The sequence below is a fragment of the Perognathus longimembris genome, chromosome 16, assembly GCF_023159225.1.
Source record: "Perognathus longimembris pacificus isolate PPM17 chromosome 16, ASM2315922v1, whole genome shotgun sequence".
NCBI classification, from domain to species: domain Eukaryota; kingdom Metazoa; phylum Chordata; class Mammalia; order Rodentia; family Heteromyidae; genus Perognathus; species Perognathus longimembris.
Window position 1 is genome coordinate 35,110,084 of NC_063176.1, and position 27,418 is coordinate 35,137,501.

At 40.7% G+C, this 27,418-nt stretch overlaps 1 protein-coding gene across 16 annotated transcripts in view; it reads right to left on the reverse strand.

The window, feature by feature from the left end:
• Limch1 (LIM and calponin homology domains 1) overlaps positions 1 to 27,418 on the reverse strand; it is a 294,059-nt gene that overhangs the window by 64,358 nt on the left and 202,283 nt on the right. For 5 of the 16 annotated variants that reach the window (XM_048364831.1, XM_048364840.1, XM_048364830.1 and 2 more), the window contains exons 5-10: positions 26,303 to 26,333; positions 22,666 to 22,776; positions 17,098 to 17,293; positions 10,789 to 11,041; positions 9,635 to 9,886; positions 1,959 to 2,255 (exon numbers count right to left, since the gene is read on the reverse strand). In XM_048364831.1, the coding sequence (XP_048220788.1) occupies positions 1,959 to 2,255; positions 9,635 to 9,886; positions 10,789 to 11,041; positions 17,098 to 17,293; positions 22,666 to 22,776; positions 26,303 to 26,333 (1,140 nt within the window). Of the gene's footprint in view, positions 1 to 1,958; positions 2,256 to 9,634; positions 9,887 to 10,788; positions 11,042 to 17,097; positions 17,294 to 17,629; positions 18,370 to 22,665; positions 22,777 to 26,302; positions 26,334 to 27,418 lie in introns of those variants that run through there. The other 11 variants (XM_048364841.1, XM_048364834.1, XM_048364833.1 and 8 more) reach the window with 7 other exon arrangements.

Genomic DNA, 27,418 nt, shown 5'->3' on the forward strand with positions numbered 1-27,418 from the left:
CTGAGGAGCAAGGATTACAGGCATGAACCACCAGCACCTGGCTAGCTGCCCTTTTGACATTGTAATGAGAGAATTGTTTTCCCCAACAGATGACAGTGTCTACTTCAGTCTGGGAAGAGAAACCAGTGTTCTCTGAAAGATGATTAAGAAGGGTAACGAGATTTCAGTTTGACAATAATGATGCCCAGTTCCCACACTATTCGAGTTACTGTGATGAATTCAAGTTTTCTGATTGATTTCCTTCGTAATCTTGAAATTTTTTTCTGCATCAGTAAAATGTCAGCAATGAGCTCAGCACAATCCAAATTCAAGGATTTGTTTGGAGAGAGCTAGAATGTTGTGCACATTTGAAACATCTCAGATGAAACTGGCAACTCTCTGGGAGGACCTTTAAGTCAATTCCTAACAGAGTGTCAACATTCTAACCAGATTGCTTCATATAACTACCCAGGTGAAGAGCGGAGGGGCCGGTGTTCTTTACCTGGATCCCAAAATCAATAGCCTCACTTTTCTTGTTTCACTAACCATTCACCTCTCTTGGAACTGAAATGATCTTTTTTATTGCTCTCCCAAGAAGTGAGCATTAGCTGGAAAATGTAATTTAACCCAAAGCTGTGGCATCTATATGTATAAACATTCTAGTACAGTCAATGGAAATCGATTTCTTAGCTGGGTACTGATACCTTACATCTGTTATCCTAGCTACTTGGGAAGCTGAGACCTAAGGATCGCAGTTCAAAGCCAGCGCAAGGACTTCTTCTTTCACAAGAACATCTGTGAAAATATGATGCCAGATCCACTCTGCCTTAATCCCTGCTCTGATTCAGGATCGTTTGAATTTAGCGCTTCCTTAGAGAAACAAACGCTATAACTCTAACTGATTTTGCTAGGAGGAAAATTCGGGAGGAGATTGAGCAAGCAGAGATATTCAATGATAATAGCTCTTTCTTAAAATAAAAAGATCACTGGTCAAATCCCACAGGACCGTAATTTTCCTTTTCCCAATCCACTTCAATACATACAAAGTGAGCATAGGACCTCTTACCTAAAATGCTGGCGGGGAGGGGCAGAAGCATTTGGAGCTCAGGTTTTATTTATTTATTTATTTTGATTTTGGAATATTTTGCACATTAATGAGATATTTTGGAGATCGGACTCTAGACACAAAATGCATTTTTGTTTTCTATACACAGTATAGACATACTCCAAAGGTCAATTTTTATACCTTATTTTGAGTTTCATTTGCATTTTCCTTTGATCTATCCTACAAGGAAGATTCCATTTGTGGTGTCATGTTAAGACCACAAAATATTTTAGATTCTGGAGTATGCTGAATTTTGTAATTACAGATTGGGGATGCTCAATCTGTACTAAGATGCTGGGAGAAAAGTTGGGAGTAGGAATCTTCCTTAAAAACAACTTCTATGACAGAACATCCACTGAAAAGTTATTTTCTCACAGGATATACTCATCATTTGTCCAGTGATCTTGCCAGTGTAAGAGAAGAAAGAACAAGCCTCATTCTCCTTCCTACAACAGATAAACATTACTAGTAGGAGAAAAGAGCTTAGAGCAAGACAGTAACTATGTTTCCTGCCTCCTTTGAATGGATGGGAGGCAGCCTTAGGTATTGGTTGCTCTCTGAAGGTAACAGAACATGTATACCCAGCCAAAGAGCCAACCTATGACATCATCACTATCACAGCACATCCACACACCAGAGAGTAACATTTAACTGGTGAATTCAGCCGTGCTTTAGACACAGCCATTCTACTCCGGGTCATCTGCATTTAGATGCCCAAAGGCCAATCATTGGGCTGAAAAGCCACTTAAATAAATCACCATGTTAAGGTACATGTAATGGAGGCAGAAAAGGGGAATAGTGGCTGGGTAGGGATCACCTTTGCTTAATTCTGTTCTTTCTCTCTTATAGACACACATATACACACAGTGCACACCTTTTATATTCTAGACTTTGCTTGTCTGAGATTCCCTTTGACAAGTTTTTGCTGCCACCTGATTTCTCAACATCTTTTTTTCGATAAGGCCCATAGAGGAGTTGGTGTAAAGGCACCATTGGCTTGGTTTGGTTCATCCTTGCTCTCCTTGCAGCAAAGTCATCCTTTTCAAGGTCAGGCAGTCGGCACACAGCTTCATCTTCTGACTCTGAGCCAGCTTGGTGGGTCAGAAAAGGATTTTCCTTGCGAAGGATAATATCACAAACAGCTTCTTTCTCTTCACTTGAATTGTTTTGACTGATAGAGTAAAATTAAATGGGACTCCATATTTGATGAGACCATTTTTTTTACATTCCCATCTTCATCCACACAACTGTATTGTTAGTACAAAGTTCTCTCCATATTGTTAGTTCAAATGATACTGCTTTATTATTTTTAGTGTTCAGTTGTAGCACAGTTAGGGTAGGTTTAAAAACCTTGAATTTAGTCAAGTACTAGAAATACTAATCAGTTCTTTAGTTTGCAGGGTTTTAACACTGCCAGAAAAGCAGGGTCCTAAATGGCTCTGAAATTGACAATGTACATTCTTTTGAAGAATTTTTTAAATGGTTTTGTTTTGCAGTACTGGAGTTTGAACTCAGGGCCTCATGCTTGCTAGGCAGGTGCTGTACCACTTGAGCACACTTTTGCCTCTTTCCATGAAGCTGAGAGAAAGCAGGAAGCTCTTTTCTGATTTTTTTCTTTTTCTTTTTGTATATTAGGAATACATCCAGTATAGTTATCAGCTGTCAGAGCAAAACACTGAGGCACCAAATAAGGGATCTATGGGAAAACAAATGCAGCTATGTGATGGCATACCTACAATACAGAATGTGTACCAGACTTCAGAGTGTAAGGAAAGTCTATCTGCCCAATTAAGCTCACATGAAACACCTGGAATAGTTTATCACTAAGAGGACAAACACCTAAGTTTGAAAAGCTTATGTTGCCCCATCAGTGACCCTTTCTTCCTCCTACTTACCCCATCACTGTTCACCTCCCAGTGTTGCTATTATGTGCTAAATGTGCATTGTAGAAAGACCTTTTGTTAAAACAGTTTTTATATTAGGATGCACAATTTCCATTTTGAAAGGAGCTCCTTTGGAACAAAAATTTTAAATTGCTAAAGACAGGCAGTTTAGTGGTTAGAACATGGGGCTGTGAGCCTTGGGTCTTTTGCCACTTTCTTTTGTGTAGAGCAGGTGTGGCTATGAGACATTTAAAGGACTCCCTCTACCTAAGACCAGTCTTGTTTCTAAGTAGTAACAAAGGTTTAACACCTTTTCGCATAATTCCTTCATAAGCCTTATGAACTTCCCAGTTCATAAAGATGATAAATCAGTGAAATACTAATTCTAAAGAAAGTTTACCTAGTTTTTATAGGCTTTATGAGAACATTAAGAGTAAATTATCTTTCCTCAAAAAACAAACTCATCACAGAATTGAAGACAAGAAGAGGAGAAGGTAGCCTGATTGAGAGCAGAACCAGCAATGAGACTGTGGGCTATGGTTGACCAGTTGGCCCAGCAACCTTTGCTTTGCATTTCATTGTTCCAGAGAAGATCACTGCTTTAAAGCAACTGCAAACACTCTTTTCTTCCAGCTTTAAAAAAATTAAAGCATCATTAGCAATGATGCTTCAGACCATTCATCACTATTCTCAGTAGAAATTAAAAACGTGGAAAATGTGTGTGATGGCTATAGTTTGCTCTCAAGTCAATTTATTTTTTAGAACATGAAATCCTGACCACTCAGTTGCTAATGGAACTCCTGGCTCCTCCTTGAAACTTGTTCACAAGACCAACTTGAATTAGCTGACTATGGCCTGGAAGAATGTTGACTGGAAAATGACAAGTTATTGAATTAATCTCCTCAAAGGTATTTTGTAAAAAGCACCTTGATAATAATGAAGGTGACTTCATCATTGAGTGCAAATAATGTGCTAGAATTCTTCCCTTGGTGCTAATTTGTTCAGCTCTAACAGTAATCCTGCAAGGCCTGAGTTATTTTCAGTCTCCTTTTATCAAGTGGAAAGTGAGATTAGGTTAAGAAATTTGCCGGAGGTCAAAGAGTTTTGTTCAATGAAAATGCAAACCCAGGCATCCTGGCTCCAAGGTCTTGTTCCATGACCATGAATAGAGGACTGTACTATTCACTGAGCAAACAACCCTGCCAGGAACAGTTTTGAAAGCAGAGCATCATACAAAAAAAAAGACAGAATAAAGAATAATAAAAAAAAGCATTATCATTACTATGAGAACCAGAGAAAAGGAAGTAATTTGGTTACTAAATAGAAGGATCTTGTGAGCTGTACTTATAATGAAGTCGTGATTTGCCTTGCTGGTGATAGAAACATTCATTCAGGACTGATGATAGCACAAGATGAACAAATCATACTTTAAATTTTGCCAACACTATAATTTACAAAGCCCTTTCAGATTTATATGCTATAGTGGGGAAGCCCCCGAGGCAGACAAGGTAGGGGTACATTGCCAGTGCCTATCTACTCTTTCCACTTTTTACCAGGAGGCCTGGGCCTCGTCTCTGACAGAATTCTTTGGAATAAGATGTACACATTTATGCAAATGGCCCTGCCAATTTGTGATGCCAATTTGAGCAGGCGGCATCTGGTGTACCTCAAGTATCATGTGAGCCCCACCAGGCTACAAATTCCCCTTGGTGTTTTGTTTTTTAGTCTAGGGGGGGTGGGGAGAGAGGGGGCAGGGGGGAGGGGGGAGCTGCTAGATTGGTTTCAAGTGATCCCAATTTAGATATGTGGACTTTTAACAAGGGGGTGGAAGAAAGTTTCTGTATGATTGCTTAAAGGTACAAATTGGCACAATGAGTGATTTTTTTTTACTAACTGTGTGAATTATATACATTTAGAGAATCAAAGAAGACTCACAGAGAGAAAACAAAAATGATACAAATTCTGGGCTGGCACTGTTGGCCATGAAAATAACAAATAATAGGTCTAAAGAAAATAAATAAGTAAAACAGTAGTCATGAGTGTTCACTTACTAAAGTCTTTCAATTACTTTTGTAATGTTCTCATATCTAAGGATACTAAGGGCCATCTACTGTGAAATGTGGGTATAATTTAGTCTATTTTTCAATAACTACAACTTTCCAAACAATTAGTCTTTTCCAGAAGCCTGATGTTGTCATTGCTACAAGCTAGGGGCTATGATGTAAATTTTATAGAGGAAAATATTAAGATCTCTAGTTAGAGTCATATGAACTTAGGCAAATGCAGAAGATCCAGGATAACTGGCTTCCTATTCACAGGAAGGTTTGGTATTTTTTTTGTTTTGTTCCTTTTTTCCTTTCTCTAGGATGACAGGCAAGTTTCTTTGGAAAGCAAGAATTGTTTTGGTATACAGCACTTGCCAGAAGTACAGTCCATATTACAATGAGAAACAGAGTTTGCAATCTACTAGCCCACTGTCTTCATGGAAAACCACCATGACAGGACTTGCGGTCCCAAAGCAGGGGACAGGGCAGAAAACCTCTTGTCTCAGAGTTTCTAAGACTTAGACATTTCAAAGCAAATGAGATAATGATTTAAACTAGGGAAGAGCTGACATTTTCTTTCACCCCTTTATAGTTGGCAAGGCACAAGCAAGACACTCAGCTTGGCAGTCAGTATGTTCTATTCAAAGAAACTAGGCTCTCCAGAAAAGCCTGTGAGCCCTCTTGGGAATGTCAGGGAATCCCAGAAAGCTCCCCACACACCCCACCTCCAGGCAGAGTAGTAACAAAGGTGGATGCAAGGCACTGTACAGCAAGTATCAGAGAGCCAGCAACTGCAAAGGGGAGAGGAAGAATATGTGTCTGGCACTTGGCTACGTATGCTCTTCCTCCAAAGATTTCTAGAACGGTGTATTGTTCCATGGAGATTTTTTCCCCCCTCTGTAATTAATTACTATGTGATTGAGAAGATTCACAGACTAGCTCAGAAAATACTGAGTGCTGAAACATATGCAAACAATTAGAAAAGAAGTACAATCACGTGAAGCCTATAATTCAGTCTTTTTTTTTTTTTAATTTACTTCTCCAATGGGAAACACCAAATAAGAGAACTCAGATCTCCAAGGCATTTTAACTCACAGGAAGTGAATCTTGGTTTTTATTTTATCCTCTTTAAAAAAAAAACCCAAATCTGGCTCCTTTGGCAGAGTTCTATGTTGGAGGAAGGGTATGTAAGTTAACACGACAAGAAAATAAAATAGAAGAAAAAGTAGTTTGTATACTTTTTTACTTCGATTGAAACTCTAATAAATATCAAATGCCACACATGTATTAAGTTCTATGTGCTGTCCCTTGATGCTAAGATATTTCTAATAGATTGTTTTACAAGACTCATGAGACTTTTGGATGTCAGTGTCATGTGAAATGGAACGACAGGTACATTTGCTCCTTAAATTAATGCAACAAGGTGTTTGAGAGTCCTTGCGAAGGCAACAGAAAAACAGTCTATAAAAGTAGCGTTTCTTTTAGTGCTAATGCTTCTGACCCTGCAAGTCACATACACAGCACTTGTCTCTGCAAACCTAGACTTTCCCATCTGAGAAATGGCCTCCAAGAAGTATCTCGGGAACCAGGTGTTAGTGGCTCATGCATGTAATCCCAACTTTTCAGAAGGTTGGGTTCTAAGGATCACAGCTCAAAACCAGCCTAACTAGACTAATCCATGAGGCTCTTATCTCCAATTAACCAGGGAAAAAAAGCTGTCAGTGGAACTGTGGCTCAAGAAGTAAAGTGCCAGTCTTGAGTGAAAAAACTAAGGTAGAACTAAGAGTGTGAGGCCCTGAGTTCAAGCCCAATACAGGCAGGGAGTAGAGAGAAAAAGAAGGGGAGAGGGGAAGAGAAAGGGAGGGAGAGAAAGGGAGGGAGAGAAAGGGAGGGAGGAAAGCAGGGAGGGGGGAAGAGAGAGAGAGAGAGACAGAGACAGAGACAGAGACAGAGACAGAAAGAAACTATTTTGGACCTCTCATTAGATTCATTGTTGGATTCAAAAATGTCCTGGCCAGGATCCAGCTGGATGTCAAAACAGGAGGCCAAGGTTAAAATGCTTTGAGAGACACTGGCATATTTTAGTGATTTATATTCTTATTTTCCAGACAGCAAGAATCCTTTTCTTCTTCATGCTATGCATTGCATTCCAGTTAAGCAACTTTCTGCCACATTAAAAGCAGGATTCCAAATGTGGATAAACTTAGAATGTCTCTTAACTCTACTGTGGCTTGCAGAAAGTTAAGTGACAAAAACACAGACACACCAGGCTGGTGGCATGGTATGAATAAAACTTCCAGGAGTGAACTAGCAGCTAAAAAAAAAATAATCTGTCTCTGGACAGTTGAAAAAAAATCTAGATTGAAATCACTATATTGTTTCATGATTGAAAATATTCTCTGGACTCGAACAAATAATGTTGAGTGAGACAGCCTAGAACACAGAAAACAAAGGGGCATGATCTCCCTGATATATGACTGTTAACAAAGGGAGACGGAGAGACAGTAGAGACCAAGTCTGTGAACACTGTATATGTTCTTGATACATTGTATATTGCATATGTGTCTACCTGACCTAGACAAGGAATGGAAAAACAGGTTGTAAGATATCACAAGAAATGTACACACTGCCCTACTATGTAACTGCACCCTCTTTGCACAACACCTTGTAAAAAAACTTATGTTCAATTAATAAAAAAAACGAAAATATTCTCTGGGAAGATGCATCACTGACCCAAACTCAAACCCAGTCCTAAAAGCTGAGTTAGAAAGCCTGCCGAGGGATGGCACCCCCTGACTTGCAAGGATGTCTTCCTTGAGTTATTTTGGATGAAATAGGTCCAGATTAAGAGAGAGAACAAGAAACGTGAATGGGAGCAAAAAAGACAACAGAAATAGTATACCCATCCGTCAGAATTATATTTTCAACTATATTTGCTTAGTGAATGGGATTTGTCATAGAAGAGCTCAATGTGTTATTGGGAAATATGCCTCCCAGTTAAGTATCAGAGGATATTTGAAAAACATTTTCCACCCTCTAATACTTCATTTTTTTTACATCTGTTTTCCTGTGTTAGCCTAATAAGCTTCAAGAAACCCTCTGCTCATCATTCCTTGCTCTGCTAAAGATGACAGTGTCAATAGGAAACTTTAGCTTAACAACTTCACAGATGTGATTTTTAAAAAAAAGTATGGATTTACAAAAATATATAGATTAAAATTTTCTAAATAAATCCCCAGTCTTATCTATATAACTTAGTAATACTCTTACTATATCTGGATCTTTAAGAGAGAAAAAAGAGAAGGCTAAAACATGGTTCAGTGAGGAATATTATTCATTTTTGTTCGGTTCCCAACAACTTGCTTGGTTTCTGGTACAAGAAAATCTTCTAGATGCAGATCAAGGAATCTTTGACAAGGTCTTTGAATTAAATTTCCAGAATATCAGTGTTTTTCTTTTAAGATTCTCCAATATTACTCATCATTATTTCAAATAGCTGCCTGTAACACAAGCATGATTTTTTGGTGAGAATTTCTAGAAGCACATACATGTTTAGAACAGGACAGTTATCTGTGAGGTACCACAAGACAAGAAAGAATATAGTCTTGGGTTGGTTTTTTTTAAAAAAAAAAAAACACAATACAAAGCTATTCTAGCATGAATCCATTTAAGTCAACCCAGATACAGAGTTAAGACCTAGACCACAGAAATGACTGCATGAAGTATAGACACATGGACAATGTTCTGTGTAGGTGCATGGAAGGCAGATATGGTTCCATAGTCAAAACATCTGCATGTCACCTGGAAATCACTGACAATCACTGATCCTGTTTCCTGTTCTAAAAAATGAGTGTATCACCTGCCTTTTAGAATTAAATGGAATAGCAAGAAGTAAAGGAATTTGAAGTGTCAAATTGAAATGCACACTTACTGTCCTATAAATGCTGGCTGCCACTGTTAGAACGATCCTTGTGGTTATTACAGAAGAAAAGTTAACCAGTCTTTCAGAACACTACTTAAAAGGGAGAACTCTGGTTTCCTTTGATTGTTGATGGTCTTCCTCTCACAGGCATAGATGGGCACCACAATTTTGGACTAGTGCCTTGGTTACAAGGAGAAGGAATCATTACTCCATTCTTTGTTTTTGAATCAACATGCTTTAGCAAAGAAGACACATCAATTCAATTTACTTACAAAGCCCTAAGACAAAGAGAGTAAGTAGGATTTTGAATTCTTTCTGAAGTGGTGTTCTCTTTTCAAACCAGTATGTTTCTACTCATGTGTGAGGTGGGATAATGAGCCATTTAGGAAGAGTACGAAAACCAACAAGCCACAAACAACAGAAAGATAAACAGTGATTGCCAGGTAAATCCCACAGCTCACAAACGATGATAACAGTACCAGCCTGGCCTAATCCAGTAGCCAGGAGGTCACTCTACCTCCATTTACAAAAGCTCTCTGCAAAGGCCAGCATATAGCTGTGTCACTAGGAGGCAACCAGGTGTGACATGATGGGCAAGCAGAAAGCAGGAGGACGAGATAAGCCCCACTGGCTAGGCAGATTCCAGACCTGCGCACATGCAGAAGGCTGGCCAGGCCAGCCATCAGCCAGCACAGCTAACCTGGCAAAGCGCTGGGCAGCAGGCATGACCTTGATTCCAGCTTGCTCCAGTCGCCTGCGCTTCTGGATTTCCATTGGGTCTTTGTCATCCAGCTTGGGAACTGGAGCCACCACAGTGGCCTTGGAGGGAGGCTGCTCCTCCCCGCTGACTTGGGCTGGTTCTAACCCACCAGCGGGGCCCAGCGAGCCCACCGGGTCTTCTTCAGCAGGAGACCCCACTTCGCTTCCCTCCTCCTCTATGGTTTCAGGATAGCTAGTAGGGAGGAGACTATGGTTTACCAAGGTAACAGTCCCAGGGCGGGGCGCACATGCGCATTCCCCAGCCACGCTGATACAGCCTGCAATTAAGACACATCAAAGCCTAGGATGTGATCCTGCCAATGTGAAGACTATTAGAGGATGCCATTTCTTCATTAACACCATACCTCATACTGTAAATTTTAAGAGCTATTCTGAACTTGGTCTCGAAATGAAGACTTCCTTTATCCTATCGGAAAGGTGAAATGTGTAAGTTTTGGTCAATAATTAAAACTTTAAAAAAACAAATGGTGCCATTCCTTGAACTCAAGGATGCTGGGTGCTGCCCCTGAGCTTCTGTGCTCAGGGCTATCACTCTATCACTTGAACCACAGCTCCACTTCCAGCTTATTTTTTTATTTTCTATTTTTGCTGGTGAATTGGGGGTTAAGAGTCTCACAAACTTTCTTTCTCTGGCTGGCTTTGAACTGCAATTATCAGATCTCAGTCTCCCGAGTAGCTAGGATTATAGGTGTGAGCCACCCACAGCAGCAATAATGAAAACTTTTAACAAAACACATATGGGATGGAAAATCAGCTACAGTACAAGTAGGTAATGTTATCTTGTTCACCAATGGATCTCTAAATCCTAAAAGAAGAAGCCAGTACATAGTAGATGCTCAATAAACATTTGCTGAATGAAGAAATACATACATACACAGAGAGATTGAGCGAGATAAACCATTAATTCACTTTATACCTGTGCTCTAGAAACCTTCTGGAAGCTGCTATTTATCATGACAAGTTCTGCAAGACTCTGTCCTTCCCACCTCCATTGGCACTTGTATATGTAAGTCCTGACTCATTCACACCCATCTTCTCCAAGAAGGGAGCAACAGGCTCAGGCTGGGGGCTTACCTGAAGGGCCTCTCCCCACCGAGGGGGGAGGTGGCTGTGCTCCAGCTCTTCCGGTACTCCTCTCGCTCAGCCTTCTTTTTTCTCAGAGGAGCAGGGACATAGGCGGTCTGATTGCTCTTGTTTGGGAGGTACTGGTTGAAAGGCACTGCTGATTTAGGCTCACCGTGGGATGTCCTTCGTGCAGACATATCATCCTTCCTCACATCCGGCAGCTTCCGATGAGGCAAGTCAGATTCTGAGTCGCTTCCTCTCCCTAGGGAGAGAGGATGGATGCAGGCAAAGGGTACAGGGCGAGCAAGAAAGTGTCTATTGGCCGCACCATGGTTATATCTACAGGTTCCAGGGATTCGTTCCTTAAATTAGTCGCTGGAAACTCAAGTAGCAGCCTAAGAGCCAAGCATGGTGATGCATGTCTGTAGTCCCAGCTATTGATGAGGTGGAGATCCAGAGAATCATGGTTTCAGGCCATGCTGGGTAAAAGTTAGAAAGACCTTACCTCAACCAACAACATGAGTGTGCATGAAATTCAACATGGTCTGTGCATGAAATTCAAGCTACACAGAAAGCATGGGTAGGAAGATCATGCCTTTAGGCTGACCTTGGGACAAACATATATGACCCTATCTGAAAATTAACCCAAAGCAAAAAGAGCTGGCTCAAGTGATAGAGCATCTGCCTAGCAAGCACAAAGCCTGGGTTCAAGCCAACATAAAGAAATGACTTAAAACAACAACAACAAAATGAGTATCATTCTAAATTAGTTTACTCTGGCAACAGCTCTCAATTCTAATCAGGATAAACAAAACACAAACCTAATTTTTTTTCAAACAGAGGTAAGGTAAGCCCAATTACGTTTGCAATTATGAAGGACAATCCATTTGCTGTAGAACTAGATGCCTGCTGAGAATTGCAACTCTCAAAAGAATAAAGCTATCAGTTCCCAGTGGGGGGGTCTTCAGTGAGCAGCTACCATATGTTGGTTCTGACAAGTCAGAATCAGCAGGGATTTGGTCTTTATGGTGTCTTTAACCCAACCACAAAATATCTTGAGGATCTAAGGTGCAATCAAGGAGCACAGACATAGAAGAGCAACAGGACTTCGGAGAAGGGACCAATTAGATGATACCAAATCTTTGCCCTCCAAAAGTGATAGCATATTTTCCTACCATCATCCCCATGGCTGGATGCAAGCTTTTATCCTTATGATCCCTCGTCTTACTATCTGCCTTCTCTTTGCATGCATTATATTTCTATCTTATGTTGTAAGAACAAGTGCTACATCGTTTTTTTACAGTGTGGAGCACATTTGTTTCCAGAGGGCATCCTTAAATCTTCTTAGAATGAGTAACTGCATTGGTTTGGCTTCAAGAGCCTTTTGGAGAATGCCTACAGCAGCCTTCGGTTGGGCAACAGCACTGATAATTCTATGATGCTCTTGTTGCCCAGTCTTATCTCATTCAATGTCTAAGATCCATTAGAACGAAGCTGTTATCAAGTCAATTAGGAATATATAAATAGCCACCATTTTAATGTTGATCGGAAACTCTTAATCCAGGAGAGTATTCACATGTCATTTAACTCTGATGATAACACAAACAACTCTACTTACACTCAAGGAAAGGGTGAAGGCATGGGGTAGCATGGCAGATGGTATAGGGTAAGAGGTAATGTCGGAATTTGTTTCATTTTGAGTTCTGCTACTCATTAGTCTCCTTAGCAACAAGACTTTGCCTGTTACCACTCTAAGCCTTCATTTTCTAATGTGTAAAAGAAAGACATAGTGTCACCTGATTCATAGGACTACAGGGAGGACAGGCATTGTGTAAAATGATTAATTCTGCACTTGGCAATGGGGGTTTAACAAACGTGGCCTGCTTCTCATGTCTTCATACTTGTGGTTCTATCAAAAATGAGCTGTGGGTTTCTAGGCTTGTCTAACACATTTGACTGTCCTTTTCTGAAAAGTAGAAATGAAATGATTTTCCCTGGACATGAAATGATAGATTGGCTCTTAAAAGATTATAAAAGTTTAAAAGAAGGACTGGCCATAAACAAGTTGTTCATTGTTGCACATGAAATATTCATGAAATAAATTATTCATGCCACTTGCTTTCAGTCTTCCTACTGAAATTTAGACTATTTCATGACTTTGTATCTGATTCATTATTCAGTCCCCATTCCACAAGTCTTTTTTCTTTCTTTCTTTTTTTTTTTTTTAATGCTGGCCTTGGGGCTTGAACTCAGGGCCTAGGCACTGTTCTTGTACTTTTTGCTCAAGGCTAAGCACTCTACCACATGAGCCACAGCTCCATCTCCTACTTTTTGGCAGTTCATTGGAGATAAGAATCTCACAAACTTTCCTGTATGGTCTGGCTTTGAACCAGGATCCTCAGATCTCAGCCTCCTGAGTAGCTAGGATTACAGGTATGAGCCACCACTTAGGGCTTCTATAAGTCTTCACTAATGTATCTGTGTCAAAGTCAAAGTAAAATATTTAGCACTTCCTATGACTTGCCAACAGCACCATGCCTGGTGAAGTTTTAAGATTTATTTCCCCACCAGACAGTAGCCTGTGTCATAAATGTAGAAGCAATTCTGAGAAGCCAAAGGGCTGCTCTCCTCTCCTCTCCCCATGGTTGATTGGAGACAGTCTTGGAAATCCAGGGTCTGTCCTCCAGACTCCAAAGGCCTTCCCTTCATAGCACATTTAGAAAAAGGTCCTCTGCTTAGGGTGTTCTGGCTAGAGGAAGCATGATATGTGGTTGAATAAATGAATGAAACAAAATGATTCTTCCATCAAGTGAAAAAGTGCAGTCATGAATTTGAGTTGCTTCGGCTTCCTCAGTTCTAAAATGTTATAATCTATCAGCCTTGGTTGGTGTATATATCTAGAACATATGATCATATATCCTTAATCAAAGTCTCAAAATATGCTTTTTAACATAGAAATGCACAGCTTCCCACACCTCCATTAGTTTCTCTGAAAAATGTCTTAAACAGAGATTTTTAAAGAAATATTCACTTGCAAAAATCCCAGAATAGAGTGGCTCAGTTGAAATAAGGTGTAGTTTTGTGGACTTAGAGTCCTGGGTCTCATTTCAGTTCTACCTCCTGCTAGCTGTGTGGCTGTGGGAACTCACAACTCTTTCATCTCAGGTCCACCCAGGCTACACTGAGATGACGGCAATGCTCTCCTGGGGGGTGTCATGGAGCTTGAATGAGATGAAACAAAGCACCCAGGGAGAAGGTGGCACACAGGCCTTCAGTAAAGAGTAGAATTTGCCTTATCGGAAGCCAGGATTTGGGTTTTACTTCATCCTGTGAACAAGGAAACTTACTAGTGTAGTTTTTTATGTATCATCGAAGTCAGGAAAATGAAATGATGATAATGTTGCTTTCTTAGACACTAACCCTTGTATCCTATGTGGCTGATATTCTCTCCTTTCCAGTTCCTTCCTTTCTTCCTCCCTCCCTTCCTTTCTTTCTTCCTCCCTCCTTCCTTCTCTCCCTCCCTTCTTCATTCCTCTCCTCCCTCCCTCCCTCCCTCCTTTTCTTCCATGCTAGCTATCTTCCTTCTTTCTTTTCTTTCATTTCCTCCTTCTGTTCCCCTCTCTTTCTTTCCATATCTGTGCTACACACATTCCAACACATTATTTAATCTTCCTCAAGCCCTTTCACTTTACTCATTCCTTCTTTCTCTTAAACAAGTCATCTTTTATATAAAATTTAAGAATAGTCACTGAATATGGTAACCCATGCCTATAATCCCAACCCTTGGGAGGGAAAAGCAGTAGGATCACAATTAGAGGCCAGCTTTGGGAATGTACCTAGGTCCTTGCTAGCTTGAACTACGTAGTGAGACCCTGTCTCACCCCCACCCCAACAAAGAACACAAAAAACATATTTATGAAGTATGTTATTAATATTCAAAGGACCTGAACAGAAAGGTTTGTATTTCTTCTTCAGTGTGGTTCACTAGCATCGCTAATGGTGAGGAAGGATGTGGGTGTGTATATGAAACAAGACAGGTTGGCCGAATCAACCCAGGGGGTTCTGGCATTTCTACGCAGAAGCTTGTGCATCCTTCCCACAACATCATGAGCCTTCTGTGAGTGTGGCTTACGCTGACTTTTTGGAATGGGTTAGTGAGTGCCAATAATAATGAAGTGAAAGCTGCCCATACTGGCCCTACAGAGTTGAAGAATATGAAGGAAAGACCTCTCCTAATAGGTGTGATCTGGAAGTGTTTATTAGGACTAGCCATCTTCTTGATTAGCATTATTTAAAAAATTTCTGTAAACTCTTGTGAATTGCAACATAAATTTGACTAAGATTATTTTGCATGTTTTAAAAGGCAGATTAAAAGTGTTTTTCTTTTTCTTTTTTTCACTTACTAGGTCTTGATTAGTTTAGAGGAACACAAGCCCTAAGGTATGAAGCTGATTGGTAAAATCTGTATAAGATACTTTCTCATAATAGTGTTTTGTAAAGCCCAATCCCATGTAATTCTTTAAATGGAGAAAACATGTATAAACAGAATCTAGCTTATCAGTCTTAATTGCTGAAAACTAAATGATGCCTTGGTACATATTAGTATAATATTAATAATCACCATCTCAAATCCCGTCAAGATGTCCTTCATTATCAACTCTGAACCCCTCAAAGCTAGCGACAGACTAAGCCATCTGGTAATAAACTGCTAATGTAGATATATTGCCAGTTATCAAAAAAAGAACAGGGTGAAACAAAAAAGCATTTTTTGTAAAAAAAAATGAAAACAATATGGAGGAAATAGTTTGGTTAAGATGCATTTAATAAAAGCAAATCTATATTTGGCTATATGAGAAAGCTTAATTAGATCATGGAATTGGTGTTTAACTTATAATACTGAGGGTGGTGCTTAAGATGTCAAATAAAGTTTTAGAAATGTTTTTCAAGCAGCTCACAATGTACCATGGAATTCTTTAGGCATCACATAACACGTGGGCCTCAGGCTAATCCATGAACTAAGCAAGTACAAGTCCTAAACAAAAGTATTAGTTTGAGCCATTCTACAACAAAACATCTATTAGGTTAAGACAAAGAAGTGTGAGTGAATTAGGCTTAATAGCTTAAGAATTAAATTTAAGAGCTCCCTTCTAGAGGCTGACAGTGGTATGCTAATTCTTGTTCCTTAAAAATCTTGGGGCAGTTGCTTAAACTTTGAACCAAGAGACAAAACTAACACAGGAATAAGAAGAAGTGTTTCTTAGCTCCAAAGAAGGACAAGGTGACCTGCTGTGCATGTCCCATGATTTGTGAATAATGAGATGCTCTGTGCTAAGTTGGAACCTGCACACAAGAAATACCCAAGTATTTAGCGACACAGAATTTTACACCTGCAAGAGATATTTTAGCTACTAAAGCTAATTTTGATCTCAGAGTGTTGGAGTCAGTAAATGCATACATATTACCATCCACCAAGCAATAGTTACTCAAAAATAGAAACAACAACAAAGAAATTTTCCACCGGCCTTGGTGTCTTTCCACAAGTTTATATGTGTAGATCCAAGGTACTTTCTAAAAGTACAAAGGCCAACAGCTCCTAAAAAGCAGGTGTTAAATTTATATCACATTACATGGCTACTTTTATTTTTTAAAAAAAGATCATTCCATACAGGTGATATGAAATGCACAGGATTTAAATCAAATCCAGCAGCCATGGAACAGCAGGCAGGCCTGGGTTGTGCTTTTTTTATGTATTAACGGCCACCTGCACTGTGCTAGCAATTGCTCAGGTATCCTGATCATCAAACCCATTGCCAAAAAAAAGTGCTTATGAAGTTACACAATCTCAGGCTTCAGAACTTTCCGAAATGTGTGTAGCGCATTTCCAGTTCACTGGAAGTTGATCCGTTTTCACTTGCCCAGCATGGCACTCACTAAACATTTCCCTTCCTCGTAGCCTGAGTATATAAACTTGAGCTCACTTTATGAGCTCATGGTCTGCACAGTGTCCCGATTCACGGAGACCAAGGGAGGAATGATGTAACACGTTTTCCACCAGAAGATATGCTCACTGAGGCGGTGCTCAAATAAACTTACTGGCAAAGCCAACCAAAATTCTGAGTACGATGAGACACATCAATCAAAGAGGGTTTTTTTTTTTTCTCCCCTCCCCTACTAGTGTATGGACTTACCAGACTCCAGCTAGGTGAAGATGGTGTTCTGCCTTGCCAGCACCCACTCTCTGCCTGCAACCAAGCCCCCCGCCGCCCCCCGCTTAATGATTCATTGCAAGGCGTGTCCTTTATGAGGGCCCCAACGTACCATCGCTGCTTCCCCTGAGCACTACATCTGGAGAAGGGGTCTGCCGAGAGCGGGAGCCGAAGGAGTCCAGGCTGTCGAAGGAGTCATCCCTGCCGTGGCGAGGCGGGGACAGGGAGTCGCTGCGCTCTGAATCCCAGCAGTCGATGTAGCCACTGTCTCGGATGCTGCGTTTGGGACTCTCAATGTCATCCGTCTCCTGTCCGAAAAGTAAACAATTACAGACTTTTGTGCAATCGACACAAACAAAAATCCTGCATACCAAATCAATCTGGAAAGCAACAGCAAGAGGATTAACACAGGCAGGGCATCCCATTCAATTTTGTTCTGCTCCGTTTTCCCAATCAGAAAATTATGTGCATTGTACATTAACAACAACAGCAACGCCCCAAGTAATTCATACTCCATAATGTTGAAAAGGAGGGGAAAAATAAGCAAAGGAACTAAGAATAAAGGAACACAAAATTTGAATTCCTAAGAATACAATGACCAACAAAGACAGAAATGGAAAAAACAAAAACCAAAACACCTTAACCTTGACCTGTTTTTCAGAATCCATAACGGCATATCTGTCCGGATGGCGCAAGTCTCTTGTGTAGCCTTGCAAAGTGCTCCTGCGTTCGCTAGCTACCCGGCAAAGGCAGGCAACATTTGTTTTTGCAGCCCAATCAATGCTGGAAAATCCTGGAGCAGCGAGCATCCATCTCCTGTTACCTTGGAGGGAAATTCCTACTCTGAAAGGGGGCTGTCTTTCAGAGGCAAAAAAAAAAAGCAATGAAAAATATGCAAAATGCTTTTCCTGATGCCTCAGAAAAATCCAGGCATGCTGTCGCTCTCCGCCAGCTCTTGGCGCTGGGCGAGCTGAGAACACTTGTAGCTGACCCACATGTTCGTGTTCAGAGAAGGGAGAACAATGGCTGTCTTTGACCGCCTGTGATTATAAATTCTTTCCAGCACAAGCGGCACATACTAAAACACTGAAACTCCATCAGGAGAAAGGTCAGGCAAAGCCATCCTCACCCTCGTATTAGAATAAAAGCCTTGTTCCCGCCAGCGTCTTAGCATTCATTACAATAGTCCCGGCTGACGAAAACAAAAATAACTCCAGTCACTCAAAGATAAACCTCAATTTAATATCCTCCGGACTGTTGCTTAAAATCATGTCTGTGAATATCCTGGGCAGAGGGACATGCGCTCACAGGCTTAGACTCCAGTGTCATCCTGAGAGTTTCTTCAGATTCACGGTGGAGGTTCCCTTGGCATTCCCCATAGAAATAAAACAAATAAATGAATGAAAACTCTTCATATTAGCAATTTGGGGAACTGGTCTAGACTGCCTGAGAGGACCACAGGAGGCAATGCCTTTGCAGGCAGTGCCCTTGCTGGCAGCTTCGAGCACTGTAGCCTGATTCTCCCGTGGGAGGCAGGAGGGGGCTGGGGGGGGCGGCTACAATTCATAGGCACATACTCATTTTGAATCTCACGAGGGGAGTGGGAGACAGTACAAGGGCAGAGTGGAGAAGAGATCTCTGCCCCCGAGGAGGACCTGATTAATGCCCCCTGAATCATAGGTTGTTAAATGGCCTAGCCGAAGACAACCCCACGTGACCTTCTCCAGGGGGAAGGCAGACATTCCAGTTATGGAAATTAAGGTCATTTACTAGCAGGTCAAAAGTTAACCCAGACTTGGAATGAAAGCCAGGCCCAAAGAGTTGGAAAAAGGAAGAACTTATGACTCACTGAAATATATAGACCATAATTAGATATGGTTTTAAATTTAATTTATTTGGAAATGCAAGTTATTATTATGAATTATTTATCTACTGAGACTAGGCCAAACGGGTAAGAAATGTTGTTCATTTTATTGAACACTTACTATGTATTTAAGGTTAGATGTGGTGTTTTTTTTTTATGTATTCCAGGTTAAATGTGGGGTTTTTGTTGTTGTTTCACTCCATGCTATTTATCCCTCCCACTCAATGAATGATGTGGTTAGCACTATCCCTAGTTTATAGAAGAGGAAAAACAAAAAAAAGAATCAGAGAGATAAAGTGACTTAAGGTCACACAGTAAGGGACATACAATTCAATCTCCAAATTCCAGATGGTAAAATCTGAAAAATATTCAATCATTTTTGCTGCAGTTACAGCCTCACCACCCAAATCTTCTCCTTCATTATGAGATGTGTAATGCCTCCTTAGCGTGGATGATACAAACCTAGGCTATGTCCTCTGCTGAATTGTTCGTCATGACTGGATCCCTGAGCTATACATATGACAAAAAATAAAACAGAGGGAGAATAGAGTAAGGGTTCAAAGCATGGTTCCAGAAGCCAGATTGAATGGGTTCAAATCCTTCCTGGCTCCATCCATGCCATGCCAGCTGTGTGACCTTCAGCCAATGATTTCACCTCAGAGGCCCTCATCCGCAAAACGGGACAAGTAGCCCCGGCCTGTCTCACTGGCCTTCTGGGAGCACTGAACATGTTCATACATGGAAAACATTCAGAAAAATGCATGATGCAGAAACCCTACTCCAAAAGTATCAGCTGTGCTTCTAATTGAGACTCTTGATTCACACAGGTATAAAACTTCAAAATAGAAACAATACAACGTTTATAAATTAAGAACACAACTGCACACCCTCATCTTCCTTCTCTGTCCTTCTCTGCTTATGTCCCGTATGTAGGTGCCTTAGGCCCAGCTTCCCACTAGGGAGGGCGGTCACTCACATTGGGAAGTGATATGCCTAAACTACCTGGTGCTACATTACAACACTGGCTTTTTAAGGAAATGGCATGAAAGAGGCTTGACCAAGGGCTTTACAACCTCCAAGCCTACAGACCACAGAAGTGACAGGGAGGAAGGGAAAGGCAACATGCTTCTTGGAGCGTCAGCTGCTTTCTCACAGCTAGTGATAGGAAAGAAGAGCAGACCAGCAGCTGTATCCATGATGGTGTAGCAAGCCAAGGACCAAACTCTGACCAAGGACATGCCATGGGAGCTGAATGGCACAGCCAGTTTGGAGGGTGAAAACCATGCCACTGTGGGTGTTCTCAGAGATAGGAAAGAAGAGCAGACCAGCAGCTGTATCCATGATGGTGTAGCAAGCCAAGGACCAAACTCTGACCAAGGACATGCCATGGGAGCTGAATGGCACAGCCAGTTTGGAGGGTGAAAACCATGCCACTGTGGGTGTTCTCAGAGAAGCTGGAGCTCAAGGGAAAAGCAGCCAGAATGAACATATGGATATCCTCATCAGCTTTGGGTTCTGGTCACTGAAAGTGAAGTTTTTGTGGGAAGGTTAAGAGATACCAAAGGCCAACATAGTTTACAGCCATCCTTTGCGGGGTCTAATTTCCTTGTCTGTGCCTTTCACCTTGGGAGTCAGTAGCTTTCTGGCTTTGGCCCAGATCACTCCAGGAAGGGAGAAAAGACTGAACATAAGCTCATTGTGCCACCTTCTGGGTTCTCAGGTAAAAGTGGGTTCATAAGAAAGGTGGGCACTACTAGAACCCAGAATTTTCATTCCACTGTCTTCTTCCTATCACCCATGCTGAGAGATGAGAATTAGGGAGGACTGGTAGGTGACTTAGGGTGTTTGAGAAAAATCCATAAACCTTCACTGCACCCTTCAACATTTTCTGCTTGCATTGTGATGGGTTATAATACACTTTTTATACTCTAACGTGTCTGAACATCCTACTTTTCCATCATGATCACCCATTCTCTACCTACCACACTGTGGTTGTTGAGGCCACTCACTCTAGCAGTAAAAATTGAGCATGCTTTAAAGTGTGGTCATTGCTCTAGCCTTGGGGACACAGTGTTACACAAAAATCAACAAACACCTGTCCATAGGGGCCTCTTGTTCTAGTAGTAAAGACAAAAATAAACAGACACTCATAAATGGGTGATAAATATCATGATGGATGGATGTTAAATATCATGAGAAAAAAAATCCCAAAGCAGGTGAAAGGAATAGAAACAGGTTACACTGGCAGAGGTCTGGCATTTCATTGACTGTCATGTCCTCTCTCCTCTGTGTCTTTCTTCTCTTAATACCCTCAACCTCCTGAAACAGGAGGAGAGCAGGACAATCAGAGTCCCCTTTGCCCCTGGTTATTGTGACAGGTACAGGAAGGGGACAGCCCCTTCCTGGGAGCCATATACCTAGGGCCAAAGTAATGCAATCCTTTGGCTCTTTGGGAAGAAGCTAGAAGCAGGGAGGCCCACAGAAGCGATTGTACACATTGTGTCTTCTTATGAAAGGGAGAATAAATTCAAGAAGAGATAGAAAAGGACATAGAGGAAGAAGCTACTCTCCCGACTTTCTGGTTCTGGCCCCTGAGATCTGCTTGACTCTCCTTCAGTCTCAGCAATGCAGTTAAATCCTCTTGGGTTTTTACTTAATCCCCTTCTTTGTAAGGCTTCCCTGACCTGTTAAGTGGCAGGCCACTGTCGCCATGCCTGTGGAGATTTTTTTCAATATACAGCAGCACCAACCTTCTGTGACTACCTTTTCCATATGTGTAAGATTCTATGATAAGGGCTGTACATGCATTAAATACATTATAGAATGTAGAAGGTTGCCTATGGTCAATGATACAATACACATTCCTACCCCTCCAATAGAATAATGAAGATTAAAAATTCTGAATAGTCTCCTTTGTGAAAGAAAAAATAATTTTAAATTAATTTCAACCTGGGAATACACAGAATGAAGAAATCCAGTAAACAACAAAGCCTTTAAAAAATGTATACTGGAGCTGGGTGTCAGTAATCCTAGCCACTCAGGAAGCTGAGATGTGCAGAACCAGGTTCAAATCCAGCACTTGGGGAGAAATGTCTGTGGGACTCTTATGTCTAAGATACCAGCAAAGAGCCAGAAATGGAGCTGTGGCCCAAGTGGTAGAGCACCAGCCTTGAAGGGAAAAGGTAATGGAGGCCCTGAGTTCAAGCCTCGGTACCAGTGTGCCCACACGTACACACACACACACACACACACACACACACACACACACACACACACACTATGTCTAGCTTTGCAGATCATCCAAATACAATATCCACCCAATGCACAACTCAGAAGAGAATACTTCCAGTTTCTCAGAGCCTGTCCAGAGTGGGTGTCAGGGTGGGTACCACAGCAAGAACTTGGCTGGCATTACCTCACCCACACCAGAGCTCTGACCAGCAAGCAAGATGACCTTTAGGCAGAAAGTGCAGAGCCAGTGTTCATTCGTTTGGATAATACTGCATTGTTGAATTCAAACCCAGAGCTCCTTGGCATACCAAACTATATACTGTCAGATCACATTTGTACTTTTTAGATTTAAAGTGGGATGGAGCTCAGATCTTCCATTCTCCAAATGGTATCAAAGTTCCGGGAGATGAGAGACACAGGAGACAAATACATCATTCATAGACAAATGGTCATTTCCTTGGGTATATGAAATCTTTGGTTGATACAACCCCAACCACAAAGAACTGTGACAACCCTGAAACCAGGAAATGAGTTGCTCTCCCACCTTGTCTAATCCCCTGGGGTAAAGAAGAAAAGCCAAGTTACCTTTCGCATCTGAGCCAACAATCCTTCAAACTCCTTTAGCTTCAATGTGGTTCCATTATAGGAAGTACAGCTGTTTGCAGCTTTTCCCAGCCAGTAAATGGTAACTAAAACCTGCAACAACAACACAAGGCACATTAACAGGAGAAATTGTTCTCAAGCATGATGTTTAAACTCTTTGTGGGAATGTAAACTAGGACAAACTTAGGACAGCAGTCTAGAGGTTCCTCAAAAAACTAAACATAGACCTTCCCTATGACCCAGCCATACCACTCCTGGGCATCTATCCTGAACATCATGAGCCAGGATATGATAAAGACACCTGCACATCCATGTTCCTTGCCACACTGGTCACAATAGCCAAGGTATGGAAACAGCTCAGATGCCCCACAATAAATGAGTGGATCCAAATAAAAATGTGGTACCTATACAAAATGGAATTTTACACAGCCATTAGAAAGAACAAAATAATGTCATTTGCAGGAAAATGGATGGAACAAATCATGTTAAGTGAGGTAAGCCAGGCTCAGAGAAACAAATGGCTCATGTTCTCTCCGGTATGCAGAAATTAGATCTAAAATACACTGGGATATGATAAATTATGCAAGATTCTAGATATTCACAAACGAGGAGATAAAAGATAACTCTTAGGAGAGAGAGAATACAAAGGTGCAATGCTTAAGTGCATTTTCATATTTATATAAAATAATATACAGACTGAAACTTCAAGATATGGAAACAAAAGACTTCTTTTTTCGTTTTCCTTTCTTTTTTTTAGTTTTTAGTTTTTGATGATTCTGTCTTCTTTACCTTGTGTATGGTATATTCAGAAGGGTTGGGGGAGGGTACTTAAGGGAAATAAACAGTGAAGAAGTGCAGCAGTGGAGCTCACTGGACACAAGTGGAAGTGAACTATACAACTCATGGGTGGAGATGGGAGGGAGGAACTGGGAGAGAATGAAGAAACAGAAGACACTGTATGAAAGAAAATGTATTCATTCCCTGACTCATGTAATTGTAGTCCTTTTGTATATCACCTCTATAATAGCAATAAAGTAAATTAATAATAATTTTTAAAAATGATGTTTAACTTGGGCAACCGTGCCTCATGCCTGTAATACTAGCTATTCAGGAGGCTGAGATCTGAGTTCAAAGCTAGTCAGACAGAAAACTCCTTGAAACTCTTATCTCCAATTAATCACCCCTGCCCCCTCAAAAAAAAAAAAAGCCAAGAAAAAAGGTTTTTGAGCAGGACCTCCTAAAAAAGAAAAGAAAGGAGTGAGTGAGGGAAGGAGGGAGGGAGAGATCTTAAACTTGGGAATCAATAATGCTCCAGGAACAGGAAAGCTGAAAGGCAAGAACTTCTTTGCAAAACCATTGTGCATGAGGTATCCATTAAATGTAAAATCATTTTTAATAAGAACCCAATGCTGTCTCAGGCAACACAACACAAATATGATTCAGTGAAGTAAGACTCGTTTTAGGAAAAGCAAGCTTGTGACAAAGTAATCTCTAAGACAGCAGGAAGCAAAAGTAAATCCTCCAAGATTCTTTTCATACTGTACAGGTTCTGTGATTAAGCTGCAACATTTTCCTGAAACATTTTGGAATCATTACCCAGATAAGCAAATGAGAGAGACTGTCAATGCCTTTTGAGAAAGGTGCTTTTGAAGGCCCCCAAATTGTTCTTGTCAGCACAGAGGTTTGGCTAAAACCACATGGCAAAAATCCCAAAGGAATGACAAAGGTTAATTAGTGCTTCCTAGTACAGGATCAACACACCATATCTCATTAAAGTCAGAAGAAAGCAACACAATGAACAATGCGGTCTGTAGTGCTCTCCCTTTGGACTAGCGTGTGATTTCCATTCATCTGAGCTGGGAATTTCTTTTAACCTAGACACAGCAGTCACCAATTAAGCGATGTTGGATGTTTCAGAATGTCTATGAATATTCAGGGTCTGACGCTACAGTCCTAAATTAATTTTGTTCTTTCTTTCTAAATAAGCATCCACAAAAGCAAATGCTCATAACTTTGACTCCCCAGTAAATTCTACCAGGAGTTGGACAAAGGTCAACTAACTCCACGGAGCTGAATTATAGGGACCTGCAAGCCATGCAGAAGCTCAGACAATTATTTTCTCTTTACATTCTGTCTTACTGCATCAACCAAGCTGGAAAGCTCTTATTGCATCCGCTTCCACTTGGTAGGCCAGAAAATGCTTTGGACAACACGATACAGGTACGTAGTTCCAGCTGGCCACTGGCCCAAAATATGGTTATGAGCATTCATGCTAGGATATGATTCCATTTCCTACCTCAGCGGGAAGTTTTTACACCATGAATACTTTAAAATGTTCAGAAGGCCTTCTCTTAACTGATTGCCTACAAATAAATTCCTAGAGAAGAGACAATCCCAAATGTCAGGACATCAGGTAGGACCATAAAATAACTAGTATGTGCAGAGTATGAGGCTGTCCTGAAAGCTATTAGAGCAAGATGGAAGATCCACTGTGCTGTGTTTTAGATTATGGGTTTCCTGCTAAAAAGTTCATGATGAGGCAAGCATCAGTGATTCAGACCTGTAATCCTAGCTACTCAAGGGGCTGAATTATGAGGATCATGGTTTTAAGCCAGCCCGGGGAAGGAAAGTCCGTAAGACTCTTATCTCCAATTAGCCACCAAAAAGTCAGGAATGGACTGTGGCTCAAGTGGCATAAAAATAACTGAGTTGACTATATAAAATTTATATGGTGAAAACAGCACATGCCCCTAGTTGAATAGAAGAAAATGAAGGTAGGAATGAGAATGTTACTCAAATGTAATAGCAACTGGGAAGTTCCAAAAAAAAAAAAATAGAGATTACAGCCAAATTTTCTATTTTCTGAAGGAAGATACTTCTCACGTGCCTCAATTTAAATTCAAAATAAAGAAGTACTACTGTACATATCTTTTTTTTTTGGCCAGTCCTGGGCCTTGGACTCAGGGCCTGAGCACTGTCCCTGGCTTCTTCCCGCTCAAGGCTAGCACTCTGCCACTTGAGCCACAGCGCCGCTTCTGGCCGTTTTCTGTATATGTGGTACTGGGGAATTGAACCTAGGGCCTCGTGTATCCGAGGCAGGCACTCTTGCCACTAGGCTATATCCCCAGCCCCTACTGTACATATCTTTTGAAAATAAGATTTAGCTACAAAAAGCTGATGCAAGAAAGTATTAGTAACTCAAAAATTAATAAGAATGTAAAATTAAAAAATGCATTCCCATGGTAGTCATATCTCCTATCATAAATTGCCCAACTGCTCAGTCTCATCATCCATCCAGGCTATGAACAAAAAGAGAGAAAGGCTTAGCATTGCCATTGGTCACTGTGGGCTTCAAGACCATGGATCACAAAAGGAACACAAGCCTGCATGCATTTCTACATGGAGCACTTCACTCACTTCAGAGAAATGCCCCCTCTAATTGACAGATTTTAATTCAACAACACAGTTATTAATTATTCTATCAGAGATACACATGCACTTTTAAAAAGGACACTTGCCAGCAAAGCATGTATGTGAGATGCTGAAATAGCTATAGTTTATACTTGAGCTACCAAAGTCAGAAGAATGCACATGTGGAAAGGGAAGTTCAAGTACTCACATTTTTCAGCTTCCTACTATAATCAAGGCTCCTAGGTTAAAAAGAAAAGAAAAGATTATCAGGATAGCAATAGCATTTTTTTTTTTACTGTGATCCATTGCTTAATCAACTATAAGAAACACTTGCAGTGAACACAAATAACAAAATCAGAAAAACATTTCATTTTTTAAGGCCTATGATTGGCAAACACAGTGTAGAAGGTCAGGTAGGACTTTGCAGTGTATCATAAGAAGATATTTTGTAACATCTGGAAAATGAAGAACTGGTGTAAAGTTGGGACTGTTTGTATTTCAATTCTCCAAGTGTGTTGAAAGTTCAAATATATACCATATTTTAACCTGAAGCACATATTAATAAATAGTGAGTAATTCTAAGTTATTTGAGAGAAGGAATTAGGTGGGTATGGCTGTAGTCCCAGCTGTACAGGAGGAATAGGGAAAAGGATAGACGTGTCTGAAAGGTTGAAGAGTCTGCCTTGAATGAAGTCTACTGAGCTTCTAAAAAGCTTCCTGCATTATTCTGTTGTTGTTGTTGTTCAGTAATGCTGTTTGAATTCAGGGCCTCCTGCTTGCTCAGCTTGCCCAAATGATGCTCTAGCACTTGAGCCACGTGGTTAGTCTAGCATTTTTGTTGGTTATTTTGGAGATGGAGTCTGTTGGACTTTTCTGCCATGGCTAGCTTCAAGCTGGCTCTCCACCTCCAGCTAGGGTTACAGGTGTGAGCCACTCACATCTGGTTATGTAAGTACTTCTAATAAAAGTCTAAAGCCTTGTTTAATTAAACAGACCTGGAAATATATGTTCTAAGAAGTTGTACTATCCAAATATTTGCTCTTTTCTGCTCTAAATATACAGTTGGAAATTGATCATAAACTGGAAACTATTCATGTTATGTTCACATGTGTACTCAAATGTACATAAATGTTTATTCTAAAACTGTACACAACAAAAGCTACTTGATAGTTGCTTGTAAACAGTCATCCAGTGGGATATAAATTTTTCTCTAACATTTATTTCAAAGTTTCACTAATAAATGCTAGGCCAAGCATATGCTGGATTTCTTTTCTCCACCCAGAGTGGGGGAGGAATGTAGAAAACCAGTCAGAAACTTCTGGAA